Source organism: Motacilla alba, chromosome Z (assembly GCF_015832195.1).
Source record: "Motacilla alba alba isolate MOTALB_02 chromosome Z, Motacilla_alba_V1.0_pri, whole genome shotgun sequence".
NCBI lineage: Eukaryota > Metazoa > Chordata > Aves > Passeriformes > Motacillidae > Motacilla > Motacilla alba.
The window spans coordinates 69,829,660-69,850,044 of NC_052046.1; the positions used below are offsets into that span (position 1 = coordinate 69,829,660).

General features: G+C 43.9%; 3 protein-coding genes and 1 long non-coding RNA gene across 9 annotated transcripts in view; 2 read left to right on the forward strand and 2 right to left on the reverse strand.

Annotated features, from left to right (window-relative positions):
• Positions 1 to 9,572, forward strand: part of ALDOB (aldolase, fructose-bisphosphate B) — a 10,054-nt gene extending 482 nt beyond the window's left edge. Inside the window, exons 2-9 of the mRNA XM_038124565.1 lie at positions 6,069 to 6,190; positions 6,454 to 6,665; positions 7,187 to 7,241; positions 7,374 to 7,534; positions 7,758 to 7,841; positions 8,326 to 8,500; positions 8,639 to 8,838; positions 9,088 to 9,572. Coding sequence (XP_037980493.1) covers positions 6,079 to 6,190; positions 6,454 to 6,665; positions 7,187 to 7,241; positions 7,374 to 7,534; positions 7,758 to 7,841; positions 8,326 to 8,500; positions 8,639 to 8,838; positions 9,088 to 9,183 — 1,095 coding nt within the window. The 5' untranslated portion in view covers positions 6,069 to 6,078 and the 3' untranslated portion in view covers positions 9,184 to 9,572. The remainder of the gene's footprint in view (positions 1 to 6,068; positions 6,191 to 6,453; positions 6,666 to 7,186; positions 7,242 to 7,373; positions 7,535 to 7,757; positions 7,842 to 8,325; positions 8,501 to 8,638; positions 8,839 to 9,087) is intronic.
• The window catches only part of LOC119695658, an 18,592-nt gene extending 8,470 nt beyond the window's left edge, over positions 1 to 10,122 (reverse strand). The window contains exon 1 of one of the 2 annotated variants that reach the window (XR_005255321.1): positions 9,865 to 10,122. This is a non-coding gene — a long non-coding RNA (uncharacterized LOC119695658). Of the gene's footprint in view, positions 1 to 7,283; positions 7,357 to 9,864 lie in introns of those variants that run through there. The other variant, XR_005255322.1, reaches the window with a different exon arrangement.
• A 1,604-nt stretch (positions 10,123 to 11,726) lies between these two features.
• LOC119695656 (39S ribosomal protein L50, mitochondrial-like) lies at positions 11,727 to 13,332 on the forward strand. Of its 4 annotated transcripts, none has more exons than XM_038124575.1 (2): positions 11,727 to 11,823; positions 12,605 to 13,332. In XM_038124575.1, the coding sequence occupies exons 1-2, from the start codon at positions 11,744 to 11,746 to the stop codon at positions 13,002 to 13,004; spliced, it is 480 nt and encodes a 159-aa protein (XP_037980503.1). In that variant the 5' UTR covers positions 11,727 to 11,743; the 3' UTR covers positions 13,005 to 13,332. The 4 variants fall into 4 exon arrangements, with proteins under 4 accessions (XP_037980503.1, XP_037980504.1, XP_037980501.1 ...); XM_038124576.1 differs by having other exon boundaries at positions 11,729 to 11,823; positions 12,608 to 13,332; XM_038124573.1 differs by lacking the exon at positions 11,727 to 11,823 and adding an exon at positions 11,834 to 12,017.
• A 1,448-nt stretch (positions 13,333 to 14,780) lies between these two features.
• The window catches only part of PLPPR1 (phospholipid phosphatase related 1), a 116,259-nt gene continuing 110,654 nt past the window's right edge, over positions 14,781 to 20,385 (reverse strand). For both annotated transcript variants that reach the window (XM_038124566.1, XM_038124567.1), the window contains exons 6-8: positions 19,600 to 19,776; positions 17,593 to 17,724; positions 14,781 to 16,309 (exon numbers count right to left, since the gene is read on the reverse strand). In XM_038124566.1, the coding sequence (XP_037980494.1) occupies positions 16,277 to 16,309; positions 17,593 to 17,724; positions 19,600 to 19,776 (342 nt within the window). In that variant the 3' untranslated portion in view covers positions 14,781 to 16,276. The remainder of the gene's footprint in view (positions 16,310 to 17,592; positions 17,725 to 19,599; positions 19,777 to 20,385) is intronic.

Here is a 20,385-nt window from a genome sequence, read left to right on the forward strand (position 1 = left end):
ATGAATTTCTGTTTTGCAAGGAGAACAGAGAATGACTGGAGAAGGCAGCTGGTCCTGATAGACATCAGTGCTGACAGAAGTGCAATTACGTGCATTTGTTGTGCAGCCTCTTCTGATAAGTTTATTTGGCAAGGGGGTATAGGGTCTGCAGTGCAGGAAAACAAAGCCTGTTCTTACATCTGTAGGCTGTAACCTTTTAAGCTGTGAACAGCCAGTTTCAGGAAATTGCTTGACCAACTCAAATCCTCACTGAATCTGTGATCCTCCATCACTTACTCAACTATCCCATGTGCTTACCCAAAACTATTTAGTCCACCTGAGACTCTCACCACTGCTTCCCCCAGCCTCTCCTGCTGGCAATACAAGACTTGAATTCTCATGCAAGACTAATGGCAGTTTTTTACCTTTTCTGAGAAAAGTCCAGCCCTGAAAGAGAAGTAGCTTCTCCTTAATAACACTTGCTTCTAAGCAACAATCTTCTTGCCACCTTAGCCAAATCTAGTCATTCTGAGTGCTCTGCACTGACAGCAGCAGACAGGTGTCTGAACATAATCTCTTTCATAAGTGCTAGGGAAATTAAATAGGGATACATTTGCTCACGGCTTGAGTATAGATCTGAGGCTAACATGGGAAGCAGCACAGGGAACTTCAGATCTGCAGTTCCTCCTGCAACAGCAGATTGAATCAAGGTCTCCAGACAGAACATGAGGATAGTATAAAAACTCAGAGAGCAAAAAACGACCAAGCAATTTAAAATCATATATGCCCCAAAGGACTGATGGAGATGGTGACATTAGCATGTCAATCAAAAGCATCTGCCCCTTTTTCTAGGTGACAGAACTCTGAGTATCTCTTTTTGTCCCATACCTTGAGATTGTTAGAATCCAGAAATGAAACATTTCACTAACCCAAAACCTTCATCTCCGTGCAAAGATGATGGGAGAATCATCCTGTTCTTTCCTGCGAGCTCCTTCATATCTGCCAGAGGCACCACTTCCACCTTGGCTCTTTAAAACAGGTACTCACAGAGCGTTGGAGTAATACAGGCTGAAAGGGACACAGGAAGTCTGTAGTACAAGCACCCCTTGCCCAAAGCAGGGTGAGACATGAGGTCAGACCAAGGTCTTTATTCAGGTGAGTCTTGGCAACCTGCAAGGATGAAGATACTGCAGCCTTTTTTGTCAGTCTGTTACATTGCTTGGCTCTCCTATCAGAGAAAAAAAAAATTCTTCATATGCAGTCTGAATCAGCTTAGTTTCAGTTTGTGCCTGTTGTCTCTCATTGTCCCATCCCAGCCCCTGTGAAAAGCCCAGCTCTGCCTCTTCAATCACACTCTGTAGGTACTGAGGACTGCTGAGAGGTGCCCCTGAAGCCATCGCTGCTTGAGGCTGAACTAGACCCCACTCTGCCGACTTCTCCTCACAGAGCAAGTCCTGCAGCCACTGACCTTCTTGGTGGCATCTGCTGAACTAACTTCAGTGTGTCAGTGTTTTTCCTGTACTGCAGGGGCCCAATACTGAATGCAGTACTCATATGTTAATTACAGAGGGCTGAGCAAAGGGGGATAACCCATCTCCTTCCCTGGCTCTCCAGGCCAGACCCCTGCTCACACAGGATGCTTGGGCCCTTGCTGCTGGCCCTGTTCAGCTTGCTGCCTGACAGGACCTTAGGCATCCCCAAAGAGCTGTTCCCTCATCCCACTAGTCCTGGGGAAATGGCTGCCAGGGCTCTGCACCCCTGGCAATGTCTGGGCTTTTGTCTTGGCCAGACTGCACGGTGCTCCTGTTGGCTTCTTCCCACCTCCATGGCCAGGCTCCTCTGGATGTCTGCCCATCAATCAGACCTGTCAAGTAGTCCTGCCAGCTGTGTGTCTTCTGCCACCTAGACAAGAACGTGCTCTGTCAGCCGGATGGGCCCAGGCTTGCCCAGCCGTTCATAGCCATCTGTTTTCCCCATGCCCAAGGAACCAGATTTATTTAGACATAGCTTTTTAATGGAGCTCCTCACAGAGAAGTGAGGTCAGTAACCACAGATACTCACTGCAGTGAAAATGTAAGGTGCCTAAGTCATTATGTGTCTGCCTCCTCTAAGCATACAAAAGTAAAAAAGAAGTAAATTCATCAGGCCAACACTGTGCCTACATGTGATAGGTTAAATTTTTGAATATTTTTCATTATCCCTACTGACTGTATTTATCTGTTTATAGATTCAGCTGCTTCTTCTTCAAACCCTGTTCTTTGGAAGCAAATTTCTTGTGTGCAGAGTTTGTATTGCTGACTGTCAGAGATTATGCTGAAAGGCTGTGTTTACTAGTAATTGAATAGGAAAAAGCTACATGTGTGGGGTACAAGCTGTAGTTTAAAACTTTGGTCCTGCACTTTTGGAACCAATTTTACAAAAGAAGGCAGTGCAGAGGCCCAAGAGAAAAACTTAGAGATTCTGATTCAGTCTTTTCCCATCTGCAAACTGGGACTCAGGTGAGATTTTATGTAAGATTAGAAGATACCAGTCACATGAGGTTCTTGACAAGAAAAGATGCCAATGATATATTGAAGTTTCTAAGATGATTGGAAGCTAAATGTAACATTGTTCCTTCTGCTATTCATCTTCACTCTGCTCTTTGATTCTCACTATTAATATTAACAGGATCAAGTGCTTGTGCTGCCATCATGCATTTCCCCTCAGCCCTTATTTCTTATGGTAGCTGAGAGAAACCCAGGATTTCAGCATTACAATATTTACTTTTAGAACTGTTCCCATACCCCCACCTCCTGCTGGCCAGAGGATGGGGGCTGAAGAAAGAAATTTATTTGCTTAAGGAGCTATTGAAGCCTGATAAGTACTCCATTATTTATATTTATACTATTTATATACCATATATTTATACTATTTATATTATTTTGAGGGTCTTTTATAATTCTACTTTAAAGAAAAAGTAAGCAGATACTACAAAGAGAATGTGTTGCATTAATACAATGTAAAATCAATGTGAAATCACTTGAGCTTTTGACAGTTAGCCCACAGTCTAAAATGGGTAAATAAAAATAAAGCTTCTTGAAACACCTTAGTGGTGGGAGAACTCCCAGTTACTGTTACTGAGATCACAATTCATTAGAACTTTTTTCTTCCTGGAAAAGTTGTCAATTTAAACAAATAAATCTGATTAAGACAAATAGGCTTTGTTCTTGGAAGACTGAAATGAGCTCTGCAGCTCTGGCAGCCTGGGCACAGCTGTTTTTTTCTCAGGACTTGTGATGTGACATATCCAGCTCTTTGAGGGGATTGAAGATGGTAAAATTAATGCTTTTATGGATGTGCTGGGAGCTTATTCTTTACAAGGGGGCTTCATGAAATATTACTGAAGTGTAAGGCATCTCCACTCCTCTTCTGCCTGCTCCCCTGCTCAGAGCAGGACCTTGCAGCAGAGACACCCTTTCTGAATGCAGACATGAAGATTCTCAGAAATTACTATTCTTATGAAAGAATCACAGAAAAATAAAACCCTAATTTAAGGATACTAGAACATTCTGCACCTTTGAGCTATTATAAGGTTTACAGTTGTTCTTTTGCCCTCATTTCTTCACCATTTCAGCTAGAAACACTAGCCTGTTATTTGTTGCTGTAGCTCAGCAGAGTAGCTGGGAACCACTCACCATGGCTCTAAAGACAATTTTGGGGAGACTTTGGGCAATTCTCTACCTTCTCCTTCACACTCAGCGAGATACTTGCATAGAAACTGGAATTATTTTGCTGTCTTCCAATTCATCACTCTGAAACCACACTTTGTTGTTTCAGTCTCTCAGAGTTCTCACTTGGAACAGCATTATTCACTGAAAACTCATCTTTCCGTGTCAAATTTTGAAAATTTGCCTTGCAGGATGGTTTTGAGTGATAAGTGTCTCCTTGTTATCTTTAGGCAAACACTGGGAACAAGTAAGATAGAGCAGACATTAGTCTCATTGTTTACTGCATTGCTGGAAAGAAAGTGTACCCATCATAATATGACTGGAGTAACTGGTGATCTTGCAGTCCAGACAGCTGAATTCAAGGTTACCTGGATACACCTCCTGGTGCTGTAACACAGCTCCATACTGCAACTCTAAAATCCCACCCCTGATTTAGCAGGTTTTTAGCTCTGACCTTGGACAAGATCATATTTTGCCAGAGCACAATTTCCCAGTCTTCTCCACAGAGGCCCTAAAACACTGGAGTGATTCCTTATCATTCTGCATAACGACTTACTTAACAGTACTGTGATTTTAACTGAGGTGCTCATCACCAAACTATTATCACAGTAATCATAATAACAAGCCAGTTTCCTATTTTTAAGACATATACAACACAGAAAGCACATAAGGGATAAGGAGAGTTGTAGGTAAACTGAAGTAGCTATGCAGCATAAACCATAGATTTTCAAATTCTTCTGAGTGAGCTGAAAAGGCCAAGAACATGGAGCTGGGATCACCACAGTAGAAGGATGGTTCCCAGAGTTCTGGCCACAGGCTGACAGACAGAGAGAGGGGTTCAGCTAAGCCTGTTTCACCAGGACCACAGCAAGAAGGCATTTCAGCCCTTTGAAAAGCAGGGAACTCTCTCTAAGTTAACTAAATCTTGATCCTGCACTCCTTCATCTTCCCTCTAAACCTAAAATGACTCGCTCTGTGGTAAGCTGCATGTGAACATTTCCAGGCTCAGCTCGCAAAGAGGTAAAGCAGACCTGCATCTGACTAGTCTGTACTGGCAGACTATGCCATTTGAATCTTGCAGGATAACATTACCAGTACCAAAGTACCTTCCGCTATAAATCAGGGACATGAATTTACAGCTGTTACAATACTCTGACGGCATTGTTGACAGAAAATTTTGGCACCATTTGACATGCAATTCAGAACTCCGTACCCTATCATGAGTAGCAGACAGACTCTTCATTGTTTCTCCCCATTATGCCCTTCAGCAGGAAGGATAAGACAAGGATTTCCTTGCAACACAGCATCTGCATGCAGGGAAATAAGAAGGTGGACTTGGCTGCCTACATGCTTATATAGGGAAAAATATTTTCTGGCCATCTCTGATGAAATGGGAAATGGCATGGTCTCACTCTTCTCTCAGGCAGAGTTTGGGAATAGAAAATGCAAACACTGTCCAGAGGCCTGCCCTTTGGAAGGAAAACATGGAATTTGAGATCTTTTATGTAGTTTTTAATCAATTACCTTCAGGATTTACCACCTATTAATAAAAATAGAGGTGTTGCTTTAGCTGTCATGTATGATAAACTGAAGGAATAGAGTTTTTCTGCTTCAGACTTACAGGCCTACACACTCAGAAAAGTAACTTTGATTATTCAGATGATCAGAGAAACTGTAATTTAATGGCATATAACCAAAACTTTAATAAGACCAAGAATTTTGTTATATCAAGACAGAACCTAGATTTCAGGTGCTGGGTAGTTGCAGCTGGAAACCCTCTACCACAGCTAAAAAGATAAAACTGAAGGGTGAATTCTCCTAAGGCTCCAAATCTTCTGCAGAGGAAGCAATGCACTACAGTTCTGAAAGCAGCCATAGGGAGGAGAATTACAAACCTAGGCAAAATCTCAGGGATGGAACATCAACCAGACACAGCAGCCAAATACTGCCAAGAGAGGCAGGAAATAGAAGAGGAGCAGTGTTAGGAAATATGTAAAGGTAAGCAGTGGAAAACCTGCCATTCTACTGACAGGAACCAAAAAGCATGCAGAGTCAGCAATTTGCTTACTTGTTACTTGGTGCGTGTTTTTATGACAGACTGAGCTTACTTTATTTTCTGAGCAAATCCAGGTAAAATGCAGAGTCTTTCCCACTTTGGTTCTAGAAGGATGTGGCAGGATGTTTCTCCTGCTCATCTTTCTAGTATTTCCAGACGCACTAAGCCTAGAAGAACTCAAATGGATTTCTGGCCATATTCCTATGATAACATAGACCAGACAAGCACCAAGAGCCCTGCAGAGGAAACACCCGAGTGGTGTCACTGGTTTACAGTCTCCCCCAGAATTACCTGTAATTACTTGTATCAGTAATTCTCTCCCACAGATAAGTCAACATGACCCACCAGTTCCCAGCACTGTCTCCAGAGCAGAAGAAAGCTCTTGCAGACATTGCTCAGCGGATTGTGGCTTCAGGAAAGGGGATCCTAGCTGCAGATGAATCAGTGGGTAAGTTCTGGACATCAATCAGTTAGGAGTATGCAAGATGTTTTTTCCTTTTAGTTTTGCTTCATATTTGAAATCAGTGGAGTAGTTGAAAAACACTTTGAAACTGTTGTCTGACCAGAACAATTCAGCAAGGCAGGGCTGCAGCTATAATAGCAAAAGCTTACAAACTATGGGTGGAGAAGGGAAGCTCTGAACTGAAGCCCCAGTTCACTACTACTTATGGGGGCCAGCAAAGCCCAGAACCTCTCTGTCCACCTGACTAGGTACCATGGGGAACAGGCTGCAGCGGATCAATGTGGAGAACACAGAGGAGAACCGCCGAGCTTTTAGAGAGGTCCTCTTCTCTTCGGATACTTCCATCAACCAGAGCATTGGGGGAGTGATCCTTTTCCATGAGACCCTCTATCAGAAAGACAGCAGTGGAAAGCCATTCCCAGCAATTATCAAGGAAAAAGGCATTGTGGTGGGAATTAAGGTGAGTATCTCTATGTGCCAGGCTGGCATCATAATCCAAATGCCATTTCCAGAGAAAATGATATTTGGGGCTGCACTGTCTCCTAAAAAACACTGCTCCCTCCCTCTCCCCTCCCCCCGGCCCCCATTTTTTGTCCTTGGCTTTAAAATTCTTCGCATTGCTTGTGCAACTAACTAGAGGCACATTTGCACTAAATGCTAACCTTCCATACACCAGCTCCCTCTACTCTCCATTCACTGCAAATAGGTCTCTCCATGCAGTAACCGAAACCTAATAATTTCCACATCTGAAAGAGTTGTTGAGCCATTCCCTGCAGGCGTCTATACAAACACTGCCCCTCCTCTTATCCAGTTCATTCCTTTTTCTTCGCCTTTGCTCCAGCATTTCCTTCCTTTGCACCCTGATCATTTTAAGGTCCACACATGAGTAACAGTCCACTTTCAAAGGCAGACTAGACCTGGGTAGGAATTAGACCAATTCCCATCTTTCTGTAACCCTTCCTGTTTTTCTGACCTCCACAGCTAGATAAAGGCACAGCACCTCTAGCAGGAACAAATGGAGAAACCACCATCCAAGGTAAGGAGAGATCTAAGGAGCCTAAGCCATAGGGTGACTCACCTGAGACGCAGCCTTGGCTGGAGTCACAGTCCTCTCCAGAGCTCTGTGCTGAAGAGCAGCTCTCAGTGAAGCATCGTTCTCCCTCTGCAGGGCTGGATGGGCTGGCTGAACGCTGTGCTCAGTACAAGAAAGATGGTGCTGACTTTGGCAAGTGGCGTGCAGTACTGAAGATCACCAGCACAACACCCTCTCAACTCGCCATCCAGGAGAATGCCAACACATTGGCACGCTATGCCAGTATCTGCCAGCAGGTACCTCCCCTCCAGCAACCTTTCCTGAGATTCTGCTGCCCCTTCTCCCTGTTCCCTGTCATAATACACTAGGGAGCTCAAAAGGAGAATCCCTGTGATGGTTTTGGGAAAGACAAGGAGGAAGGGCAACACAGCTGGAAGGAATACCACCAAAGTGAGGACAAACAACAAGAACAGTTTTACTTCCATAGCCCTAAAGAATCCCTTGTCTTTCTTTTCCTAGCATGGCTTGGTACCCATTGTGGAGCCAGAAATCCTGCCTGATGGAGACCATGATCTTCAGCGCTGTCAGTATGTCACAGAGAAGGTAAGAGATTCCTCCCTCTGTGCTCTCCCTCACAAACCTGCAGCTAAACTTTGTGCAGTTGTGTGCTCACAGATCTCAAAGATATCTCAAAAGATATTTGACCAAAAATGTCCTTCATAACTGCATCACAAAAATGAGCTGCTCCTAGGCACATAACAAACAAATAGGAAATCCAACAGTATTTTCCATGCTTTTGAATTTTCACTTCAATGAGAGTATAAGCATTCTCAATCTCAAAAAGATCTATCAGGACCAAACCCAATTACTTCAATTTCAGCAAGGACAAATCCCTTAAATATGAAGAGTTGCATCCTGGTCATCTCAAAAGAAGTGGGGCCTCCACAACTGCAACCCCAGAAAAAATTTTATGAGAAAGCAAAATTCAATTTGATCTTGCTACAGTACCAAAGAAAAAGCTGTCTTTCCACAGCAGCCTGAGGTGAAGATCTGAGCAGAGGTCTGTATTCTATCCTCCTGTTTTCAGGTTCTGGCTGCTGTCTACAAGGCTTTGAATGATCATCACGTGTACCTGGAGGGGACACTGCTGAAACCCAACATGGTGACGGCTGGGCATTCCTGCTCCAAGAAGTACACCCCTCAGGATGTAGCCATAGCAACTGTCACTACTCTCCTCCGCACCGTTCCTGCTGCTGTTCCTGGTGATTCCTGATTCTTTCCTATCCCTTCATTGCCACTCTCTCTCCTACCTCTGACATACATGTTCCTCTAGCAAGTAAAGATCAGGGATTGAGGTGGCTGGAACACTATTTCTAAGCCTCAAAACCTCTTTCTTGCAGGAATCTGCTTCCTGTCTGGAGGGCAGAGTGAAGAGGAGGCTTCTCTCAACCTGAATGCCATGAATCAGTGCCCTCTGCCTAAGCCTTGGAAACTGACCTTTTCCTATGGCAGAGCTCTGCAAGCCTCTGCCCTGGCTGCCTGGTTGGGCAAAAGTGAGAACAAGAAGGCTGCTCAAGAGGCCTTCCGCAAGCGGGCACAGGTACAAGACCTCCCCCGAGCAGAGAGAAGAGCTGTCACCATGAAGGGACACATGCTCTCACCTTCCTAAGGCTGCTCTTGATCCCACCCCTCCAGGTTCTTCATGTTCAGCAGGGGCACTACTCCATTGTTTCTGCCTTGCTTGGTTGCTTGGTTACTTCTACTTGTTGTTCTTTACACATCTGCCTTTTTTACTCCATGCTGATTGTTTCCTTTTTTTTTTTTTTTTTTTTTTTTTTTTCTTTTTCAGATTAACAGTTTGGCTTGCAGGGGGCAGTATGTCCAGTCCGGGAAGAATGATGCAGCTGCCACACAGTCACTGTTCACTGCCAGCTACACCTACTGAAACAGCAGGAACCTTCCTTCTTCCTGTCCCTTCTCACATAGTGGAAGATGTTCAGAAATGAAAGAAAAACATAGAAATCTAATTTCCCTTACCCTACACCAAACTGGAGATAGAATGGCTTAGCTTCCTCTCCACCCTTCACTCCCACAATTTACCAAGGGGATATTCTTTTTTCATTTGCACATTCCAAGGAAAGGGAATTTTTTCCAAACAACAAACAACAGCTGCCAATGAATCATGAACCCACCCTCCCTCAGTTTGAAACTCAGCCCCTGGAATAGCCAGCAGATTCAGTAGTTCTTTAGCAATTCAAATAGCCTTGCCCATTACCACATTTAGCAGCCACAATCCTGAATTATAAAACCTGACTGTGTATTCAATCATGTCAATAAAACAGTAATTGAAAACTAATCTCTACCTCACAATTCTTTTTGTTTTGTGTAAACTTCGCAGTATCTTTCATACATCTGTGGTTTTTTGTGGTCCTTGCAAAGATTGAGTCACAAAATGTTGCGGCTGTTGAGCTTGGGAAACTCTGAGGATATCAAAGGGAAATAACCCAACAGTGGCACAGCTGGAGAGGTTAATCCTGCCAACAGAAGTCTGGCAGACACTAAAACACTTGCGAGATGTACACAGCAAGCAGTGCTGGGGAATCAGGCTGCAGATAAACAACACTACCTTCAGAAGTATTCCACGTCTCTGGAGAACCATCGCTGATGAGATGAGGCTGCTGAACGCTATTAGGGTTGCACACACAGAGTTAGGGCTGTGCAAAGTCGGTCTTTACAAATCAGCTTTACAGTAGCATTTTCCACAATAATTAACACAAAGCATGCATGAAGGCATCTTGGCCCACCCATTGTGTAGCTTGAGTAATGAGGCTGATGTTGCAGACACACGGTTGACCTTTGGCACATTGCTGTGTTCCTGTTAAAGGTGTAACCTTTGTTAGCAAAAGCACAGTCAGTTGGTCATGAAAAAAAAAGACATAAATGGCAAAAACAGCAGGCTTATGAGTATTTAAGAGTATTTGCTTGGCTACGTGCTACCCCAATCAACTCATGAGGCCTTGGAGCAGCCCCCTAAACAGCCGGGGTCAGGCAACCCAGAGGGCTCCATGTCTTTTCAGGGTCACCTCTCTCTGCTGGCTGCTCCTCCTGGCCACTGGCACTTGCTGCTCCTGCCAACAAATACAGGGAAAACAGGAAAAATCACTAGCCTGTCACCACCTCCTCATGACCTCTGAGTTAGCAACCAGTGTGTCACAGGTGATAAATTAACAGCCAAAATCCTTCATGTGGATCCAGTCACTGCATAGTTAAGGCTTGCATTTAGTCTCTCCTGACAATGAACAAAGAGTAAGTGATTTGCCAAAAAACACTCCAGAGGCTGATGCTAATGTCAGGAATAACACCTCTTTCCTACTTCAGCTGTGGTCCTCTGGGTCTCCACATACCTGAGTTCACGGAAACCTCTGCTCCTGATGAGCAGCATCCTACTGATACTCTGATCGAAGATCAATCTCAGAATCATATTTTTCAACCCATCCGGTTCCAACCTCTCTGCCACAGGCAGGGACAGCTTCCACTAGGCCAGGGTGCTCAGAGCTCTGTCCAAACCTGGCCTTGCACATTTCCAGAGATGGGGCATTCCCACCTTCTCTGGGCAACCTGTATTAAGGCCTCACTGCCTTCACAGTAAAGAATTTATTCCAAATATCTACTCTTCCCTTTTTAGGTTTAAACCGTCCCCCTTTATCCTGTCACTATCTGTCTGTGTAGAAAGTCCCTCTCCCTCTTTTTTATATGCCACCATCAGCACCAAGATGAGCACAATTTCCCCCTATTCATATATATTATTAAAGAAAGGAATTAATATTCATTGACTACAAGTTATCTAGTTTTCATAATAATTAGTATTCTGTCCGCTGTCAGTTAATGAGCTTCTTGCTTCTCATGCTAATTAGTTTGCATGATGAATTTTTCCTTTCAGTCAGTGGCTTCTTAAATTGGTGGCCGTGAGTCGATGGCCTTGATCTGCCCTTGCTAGAATTATCTTTTACCCCACCGGAGCTGATTCAGCACAGTTGCTGCGTTGCCTTTATCAATTTGTTCCTTTTCCCGGGGATTCTGCCAAATGTCCTTGTGCCCATAAATTCTGCATTCTTTGTGTCTGCAATCAGTGGTGCATCCTTCTTCCCAAGCCTTGCTAACCTCCCCGGTGTCTGAGGTCACCGAAGCCTGTCAAGCCCTACACTTCAACAAGGCAATTCAGCCAAGAAGTGACCTGCCTTTCCAAGGCCTGGCCATCACTTCGAACTTGTTGGCTAGTTTCTCTTACAGGGACAAAAATCTCCCTTCCTGTCGATTAGGCCTGAAAGCCCACAAAGACCTAACATCAAAGAACGCCTTTTCCTGAGGAAATTCCCACACATTCCGTTGCCCAGCGAGGGGGCTGCCCGGAGGGGCCGGACTACATTTCCCGCGAGGCTTTGCGGGGCGCGGCAGAAATGCGTCACTCGCCGTGGCCGCGGGAAGGCGCCCGGCGCGGCCCCAGCATGGCGGCGCTGCGGGTGGCGGCGCGGCGGAGGCCGGGGCTCGGCCCCCCGGGGCTCAGGGCGCTCTGGGGCGGCCGCAGGTACCCGCAGGGCACAGGGTGGGGGTGGATTCTGGCCTTCTCCGCATGCTGGGCCTTCACCGGGCCGTGGCTCTCTGGAGGTCATTTAGCCCGGCACCCCCTGAGCAAGTCCCTCAGGGTTTGTCCGGGCGGCTTTGGAATGGCCTTAGGAAAGGAGACTCCACGGGTTCTCTGGGCAGCCAGCGCCCACCGAGGTGCGCTGCTGGTAGGGGTGCAGCGGTGCAGGGTTGGAGCCTTTAGAGCTGCTTTTGTTAGGAGTGGGAAGAGAGGGATTTCGCGGGAATGAAAACCAGTTCCTCTGTAACATTTTGCGTGAAACTACCCATGGGTTGCTGACTAGGTTGTGGCATATGAGAAGATAAAATTCTTAACTAAAAACTAGTGATGATTTTTTTTTTTTTTTTTTTTTTTTTTTTTTTTTTTTTTTTTTTTTTGCATATGGGCACTGATTTTCTTCTGTAGTAGTGGTTATTTTCTGATATGCTTTTTATTCACAGCAGATTAGAAAACGGAGCTGTAACAGAAAAGAAGTAACTAATCTTGTTAAAATGCTGTTTTCACTCAGACCAGTGGAGGAAGGTGGGTGGGTGATTGCTCTGCAGAGGCAGCCTGTGTGGGGAGCAGCACTCGGGGAAAGCCTGTGCACTTCTGGCTAACGGACCTGATGAGTCCGTGGGCTGTGTGAAAAGTCTGGATTGAGTGGTTAAAAACACCACGAATACGAAAATGCTCTGACTCTGTCTGGAGTAGCCCAGAGGCTGAAAATGTGTTCTGGTGCCAGCAGGAAGGAGGAAAGAGAAGTGGAAGCAGACGGAGCAGTTCGTGAGAAGGAGGAGAGGAGCGAGCCCAGCCTGATCCACCCCCCGCCCCGCCGCCGGAGCTACGTCCCGCCCGAGGACCTGCAGAGCTGCCTGGAGTCCCACGTCAGGGAGGTCTTCGGGGCCTGTGTTCCCGAGGACTGGCAGCAGGCTCCCCTGCAGGAGAACAGGCTGAAGCACCGCCTGCTGGCCCGGCTGGCGGCAGAGCTGGGACACGCTGTCCCCAACTCGCAGCTGCACCGCATGCGCCGCGCCGGGGACGTGCTGGGTTTCTATCGCACGCCCGTGAAGGACGGCACCAAGATCGATGAACTCGCGGCCGCAGAGCTGCCCCCGAACCTGAAAATCATTTGGCAGCAGTGAGTGCCCCCACGCAGCATCCCTGTGCCTGGCTGGTGCTGCAGGGCAGCAGCAGAGCCCTCTGGTTGGGCTGAGATCTGTGAATTTGAGAAATACAAGTTCACTGAAATCACTCAGTAATGGTGAAGTCTCCAACAGCCCTTTAAAATCAGCTGCTATTGAGGCATCTTGCTGAATTCTCCAATATCTGTTAAGGGCCCCGTTTTTTAAGTTCTTTGGGTGTTAGTTTTTCTTCCCATCTAACTGATGATGCAGGTCTGCTTTTATTTGGAGGAGGCAAGCAGTGAAGTCAGGAGGACAAGAAAATAAACAGTTTGAGAAAAGCATAGTACTTTATGAGTGTTTTCTATAAAACAAGTTGTTTACAATGAGGTTGAGAGTCGGTATGATCTTTCTGGGAATAATCCCAAAATGTCCTGGTTGTACCACTCCAAGCCTTGAACCCTTGCTTCCCTGTTGTTTTTTTTCATTGTGCAGGTGCATGAAGCACACTCAGGCACTGCTGCTTTTGTGTGTTACAGTGCTCAGTTTCTTAACTGAGCAAACTTCTCAAGTGCTGCTTTCTTCTCAAAAGCTCTGAAGAATTTAAGAAATGCCTTCTTTTCTCCTTTTGATTTGTGGAGAATTACAGAATAGTGTAAGTGTGCACCTACATGTTCCACTACGGGGTGAACTGGGGTGAGTGCACTGGGGATGTTTCACTGATCAGCATGGAAGGCTGAATGTTCACAAATCCCTCCTCTGTAGCTTATGGGAAACCACAGTGTGACAAATGGCTGACACTGTCATCTTGTTGGCTTCAGAGGCTGTTTGGGAACAGTGAATTGGAAGTTACCTTTTCATGAAATTATGTCCTTCATCAAAACCAGAGATACCTTCACCTCCATGTTTCGTCTTTTCACCTCCATGTTTCGTCTTTAACACCATCTAAGAAAAGACTTGCAGTTGTAGTTGCACTTTGTGCTCATTCTCCTTTCTGTGTCTCTCCCAGGATGCAGCTTTGATAGCTCATGTAATGTGATCAGAACAGAGTGAAAAACTGGACTGGGAATTGGGACAGGCAAGAAAGGAGCTCGACAGCAGCTTGTCTCATGCTTTGCTGTGTCTGAGTTGAGTCAAACTGCCATTTCTCTGATCTCAGACATACCAGTCCCTTGGAGGTGCAAACCTCATGCTTCCATCAGCACAGGAAGCTGCAGGGCCTGGAGTACTAGGGAAGAGGATCACACATGAGTGTTTGAGATGCAAAACATTTAACTGCTTGTAACAAGCTGAAGAGGTAGAAATCTGAAATGACAAAGTCTTGCACACAGCACCTGTGCCATGGAAGGGCAAGACTTCTAGATGCTTAAAAACTTTATCCCTGGGCTTTTAAAAGTTTGTCACTTCAGCTGAATTGAATTATAAATAAATAAATAGAATCCCTGCCCATGCATCTTTGTTTTAGGCTAGAACAGTAGTGAAGATCAGAAGAAGGTGTGAAAAAGCCAGCTAGGGAGGGTATTTCTTAATAAAATTACTTAGAACAGTTTTTTCCCTTTGGAATTTTGATTACAGCTGCAGTGAGGAACCCAGAACACTTAGCAAAGGCTCCTCATGGCCACAGAAAGCATGGCCCAAATCTGATCCTTATATCCCTAAGCCAGAAGCAGACATCAGTAGAGCCTGAAGAAAGAAGAAACACCACATGACCAGACAGAGACATTCCAGGTTTTCTTTGTGTCATAGGCAAATGAAAGACTGGCTCAAGTGTTTGCTTTTTTAATAATTTTTTTTTGCTTCTGTTTTGGAAAAAATATACAAAAAAAAAAAAAAGCCAAGAAGAACCAACATGGAAATGTGAGGTAAACATTCCAGTAAAAGTACAGAGGCTCCATTCTTTAAAGGAGACACACAGCAGTTATCACTATGCTAGAAGAATGAGATGCAGGAAAATCCTAGAAACAGTGAAAAATCATTTAATGAAGCCTTTGCCCTAGTTCTAACCATCATAAACGGGCTTTTTTTGTTGTTGTTGTTCTTCTGATCCCCAACCCACATTTAGTTGTCTTTATAATGCTTAGACAAAGTTGTTAAATTGTAGATAAAAATTTTGTATGGCAGAATTTACAAAAAAATGCAGGCTGCTGCTACAGGCTCAGGTTTTCTTTCTTTCTCTCTGTCTTTCTTTCTGTCTTTCTCCCTGTCTTGTCTTTCATTTCTGTCTTTTTTTTTTTTTCTTGGCTTGTCAAAGCTCCTCAGGAAAAGAAATATATTTTGGGCAGCAAAACTGGCTTCTTGGCTATGCCAATTTGAATGCCAAGGAATGCCACCCTGGTGGAGGAGTGGTGCCACTTTTCCTTTGCACCAGTGTCACTAGTTACCCCACAAATCTATGATGAAATGATGAAACACTTAAAGCGCAGCCTCAGCCCCACAGTGGTGGCTGTATATCCCCATAGTCAATTCCTGAAGCCAGGTTTCACTGGGAGCTTTAGCTGGGCCTCGGGGAGGAATGAGGATCTAGGGAGATGATATAGTCAGCTCACATGCTATCAGCTACTACTATAAATTTTGACGTCCAGTCTGTCTATACTGCATACCAAGGACGTTATTTTAGTTATTCTTCAATAACTGGCACAATCACCCACACCAGAACAATCAGGCTTTGATTCAGTGAGGTGCTTAAGGACATGCTTCTAGTCTGGGAACTGGGTGGTAACTGAAGTCCATTAACTCCTAGGGAACACTTAGGTCACTCACTGAATCAAGGATGGATTTTTGTTTCTTGTTGATAGTATCATTCAGGTTAGATTCCTGATCACTGTTATTTTAATATGAATTAAATATATGCAATTACTTCAGATCCATGCTGAGTTTACTCAGATGAGAATCTGACCCTGCACTTCTTATGGTAAGAAAAGGTAAAAGTGAATTTTTTTCCCCCCAAGATATATAAATTCAAAACTGAGAAGAAAAAGAATTGTGTACAAATATCACATAACAACATCAACAATTCCATAGATGTAGTTCCTCAGTGCACACTTTAAACAAGAAAAGGGGTTTTTTTGTTCTTTTTCTGTTTTGCTTTTAAAGTCTGGCATAATAATATTAAAGCTGACAAAAAAATCAGGGCAAGCTACATCACTTCCTCATACAAAAAAAGTACAAAACATTAGCCTCTAACTAGACAGAACATAATACTGGTCATCACAGTTAGACATTTAGTAACTGTGTGTCTTGGAGTATTTTACTGGAGGGTAGTAAAAAACAGCTTTGGCTGCTGATCTTCCATCTCAGGTTACTTCAGTCATAGAGGCAGAGTGATTCTGCAAAGAGGAAAAGGCAAACAGAAAAATGTTTGTATAGAGCAGTCTGGCACTGACATACCCTACTAGTGTGCAAAAGCAGTGGAAAAAACCCTCACTCATAAAACCTGCATTGTAGATGTATGGTCAATAATTATAATTTAAGAAAATTATCTTGTTGATTTCTGGTGGACATCAACAGTCAAAGTTCAGTCCCTACCTGCACTTCACAGTCCAGTAGCTATAAACAGCTGACTGGACAAAATATTTCTCACAGCTCATTAATATTTTCACCTGCTCAGCCCTTCTGCCTACACAACACAATGTGCATATATAAGTAGCACTTAGTTTCTGGACTGTAAACCCATCAAGAGAACATCTAATGCACACAGTACTGCAGATTTAGTGGAAAGTCTTCCAGTAAATCTTTGCCTAATCAAAATTGACTCTTCAATTAAGCAAAGTATTTCCAGACACTAGAGACAGTATTTTCCCCATTAAAAAAAAATAAATTCCTCTTTTCAGTTTATTTCACAAAGTGTTTAACAAAAGTCGCTATTGATCTTGCCACATATCGTGTGTGACAAGCCATCTAAGAAAGGAAGTACAATTTAAAGACTAAATAAATTACACCAATGTATTTCAGATAACTCATCAACTACAGTTTATCATTGTTCCCAGAATTTCTGGCAGCTTCCATTTACTTGTCTGTTTTGAAAGGACTGGGTATGATGCAGTTATTCCAACACAAGCCATTTAAATTTAGTAGTTTTAACAGAAACACTGTCAATATTGATATTCCCACTAGCTATTTTTTTGCAGGCTTGAAAGAATGCTAATAATTTTTCTTCTGATGAATTAGAGATAGAAAAAAGTATATGATTTCTTCCTATTATAGAAGACACTGAACAGTAATAAGGATAAATAATGTAATCTCTGTAATATTTTTGAGGGCAGACTAGTTTATCCTCAGGAAAGAGTAAATCCTTCATACATCCCAAAAGTTTTCTGGAGTATAATTAGGCAGAATTATTTTTACTTTTCTCTCAGTTTTCTATTCTTCTAAGCAAAATTTGTGAGGCATGTGAAATCCTACTTTGGCTGTGCACATGTAGGGGAGCAGAAAATTACAATATTTGGTAGTTTCAGGGATAAATGCCTCAAAACAAACTCTGCTGTGATGCAGATTCACTCTGTTCAATGGGCTTGAAATGAGGCATGTGTGGTTGGGTACAAAACTACTTTTTACTCTGATGCAAGAGAAAATATGCTTGGTGATGGTCTGGATAGGAGATTTACAGTACCTGTGCACTCAGTGTCTCCAGAGGACTTTCCACCCTGGGAAAAGCCATTAGTGGCATTCCTCGTGGGTCTTCAGGCTTCGGTTTAGAAGGAGCTGCATGACTGCCCTTAAAGTTATGGACAACACATATCCCCTGTGCAATGCAGAAAAAAAACCAGAGTGAGGTCAGTGTGTTCCCTCCCCAGGAAAAACCTGGAGGGAAAATGAATTACCATGTGGGGCACAACTGAAAGAATTTAACCTGGGTTTGGGTTCAGGCATCATCTGTGTCAGCTTTGGACTGCCGTGTGGTTACTGACATTGCTGGGCATGATGGACTGCCTTGGTGATGAACCGTTCTCAGCCTTTTTACATTTCACACTGGACGCAGCAGACTCCCATGTATGCTTTATCATACCAGAACCACACACTACCCAAATGATGCCCTTTATTGGCCAAATACTCCCTTCAGACTCTGTCATTTCCAGCTCAATGAACACAGTGGATGGTTGAACCTCTCTCACATCTGGATGACATCATTTAGCACCACTCCTGCATGCTTCCAACACCACTGCTGTGGTGTTTATCCCACAAATCCCTCCCTTATGCATGACCAGACTCCCAGCACCCACATGGTGATGGTGATGCCAGTAAGAGCAACCATGCACAGCAGTGGGTAGCTTGAGGACATGGTAAAAATAAGGTACACAGGAGCTGGCACTTTTGCTGGTGGAGTGATTTCTTGCTGGCTATTCTCCTTCACTGCCACAGACCCGAGCAAGAAGCAGGCTGCAGCATTGGTGGGCCCTGTGCCAGCAGGATCTGTGCCAGGGATCTGACAGCACCCCTCTGGGGAGACCCCTTCCACCACTCTGAAATTCAGCTTGTGACACTTGCAGGGTGCCAGAAGGTCTGCAAGGTCACAATACAGCTGGGGACAGGCTGTCACTGCCACCAACAGGTACTGGGAACACAGACACTGTCCTGGCCTGATAGATGGGGCAGCTGCCTCTTAAATTGCATGGGTGAGATATAAACTGCCCTTCCCAGCAGGAACCAGACAAATTATTCACATTAAAGTCAAGGAGATTCAAGTCAGAGGCTGTAGACATCTTTTTATCTGAAATGAGCACAGAAATAAATGACGCTTGAAGGTTTGTTGAGGCTTTTTCAAGTACAGAATAGAAAAAAAAATCAGTGACAGGACAATCAAGATTTAAGGGATCTTTGAAACCTAATCCCTCCTGATTACAGGGATAAAGTGTCTGTTGCTATGCAGTGGATACTTTTGAAGCATGTTTTGATTAAATGGAACCAGGCACATTTCTTGGTAACAGTGAGAGTGACCTGGACGGCTTGCTGTGTGAGTAAATCCTCAGCAAGAGACCTCTCACCAAACGAAACATATAAACCACACAGCCCACAGGAGAGCCAGTTACAGTCAGAGTCTGGAGAGATTCTCTTCCTAGATTCTGTGGGAAGGCCTTTGATATATTTTAGTTTGTTTGTGAGGGGGGAACAATTTCAGCTTGTCTCTAAAAGTGCAAAGGGAGGTAGGTAGTTTTATCTCCAAGGGAATTTATCCTGACCTTCCCTTCTATTGCACTGTTTTTATGGTCCCAAACAAAATGGAGAGCCAGGATCACAACTCAGAGCCCCAGGAAACACCCTGTACCTCAGATTTTTGCTAAATAAAAGAAACACAGAGGGGTTTTGCAACACAGAGAAGGAGTCTCAAGCACACCCTCCTTTTGATATTGAAATCTACATCACCTTTTGTAGCATTTTCCAGGACAGATCAAGTAAGAACATGGAGAGTAATTCAGATAATTGAAATATAGAAAATGTACAAATGCTACCAAATTAGACTTAGCAATTAGTATGAACCTGATTTCACATTAGGATTTTCTTTGATGATACTTTTAATTAGATGGGGCTATAATTAGATATTGCAGGCTACAAGTGATTACAATTTTTTTTTTAAACTGTGATATATTTAAAGGGAACACAGAAGGACTGATGGACTTACCAGAAACAAGGCTACAGCACTCCCCAGGATGAAGCCTGCGATCACATCCGAACAGTGGTTTCGATACTCAGACACTCGATTTAGCCCAGTGAGGAAGGCAGCACACAGGGTTCCCAGACACAGCACAGGCTTGGCTAGCCTGCTACTCTTTGTTTTAATTGTGCTTGTGATATACATCTATCAGAAAGAGCAAACCAAAAATAAAGAGTGGTTCCACACCAGAAATGCATCTTTCCCACCCAGACAAATCCTAAATCAGCAAAGATGTGACAAACCCCCTGATTCATTAAAAAAAAAGAAAATGAAAAAAAAAAAAAGGCACTGGAAAATGGAGGAAGAGGTTTCAGGTAATTCAGAGAACAATTTTAGGAATACAAACCCAGTACTGTTAAATGATGTGAAATATCCTCTTGCATTTACATACTGGACCTTTCCTGAGCAGTTATGCACGGGCTCAGCTTTACTGATTTTGTGCAAGTACAAGTTCATATGGTGGCAAACATGCAGTCCGAATGCACACAACTGAATGTTGCGAAGGGACTCAGGAGATCATGCTTATACTCCTGCAGAAACTGTAATGTGCAGAAGATGGAGTGCTTAGAAAATGTATGAACTAACTCCTCCAGTTTCCTAGATGATTTTAAGTTTAAGGAACAGAGAACACTGAGAGAAACCATTCCAGCCATTTCCCGTGCAAGAGGAAAGGAAATACACAGTGTGAGAGAGGTTTCTTTCAAAACACAGTTGATTTTGAGAGTGTAATTCTAGAGTAAGAAGTTTCACTGT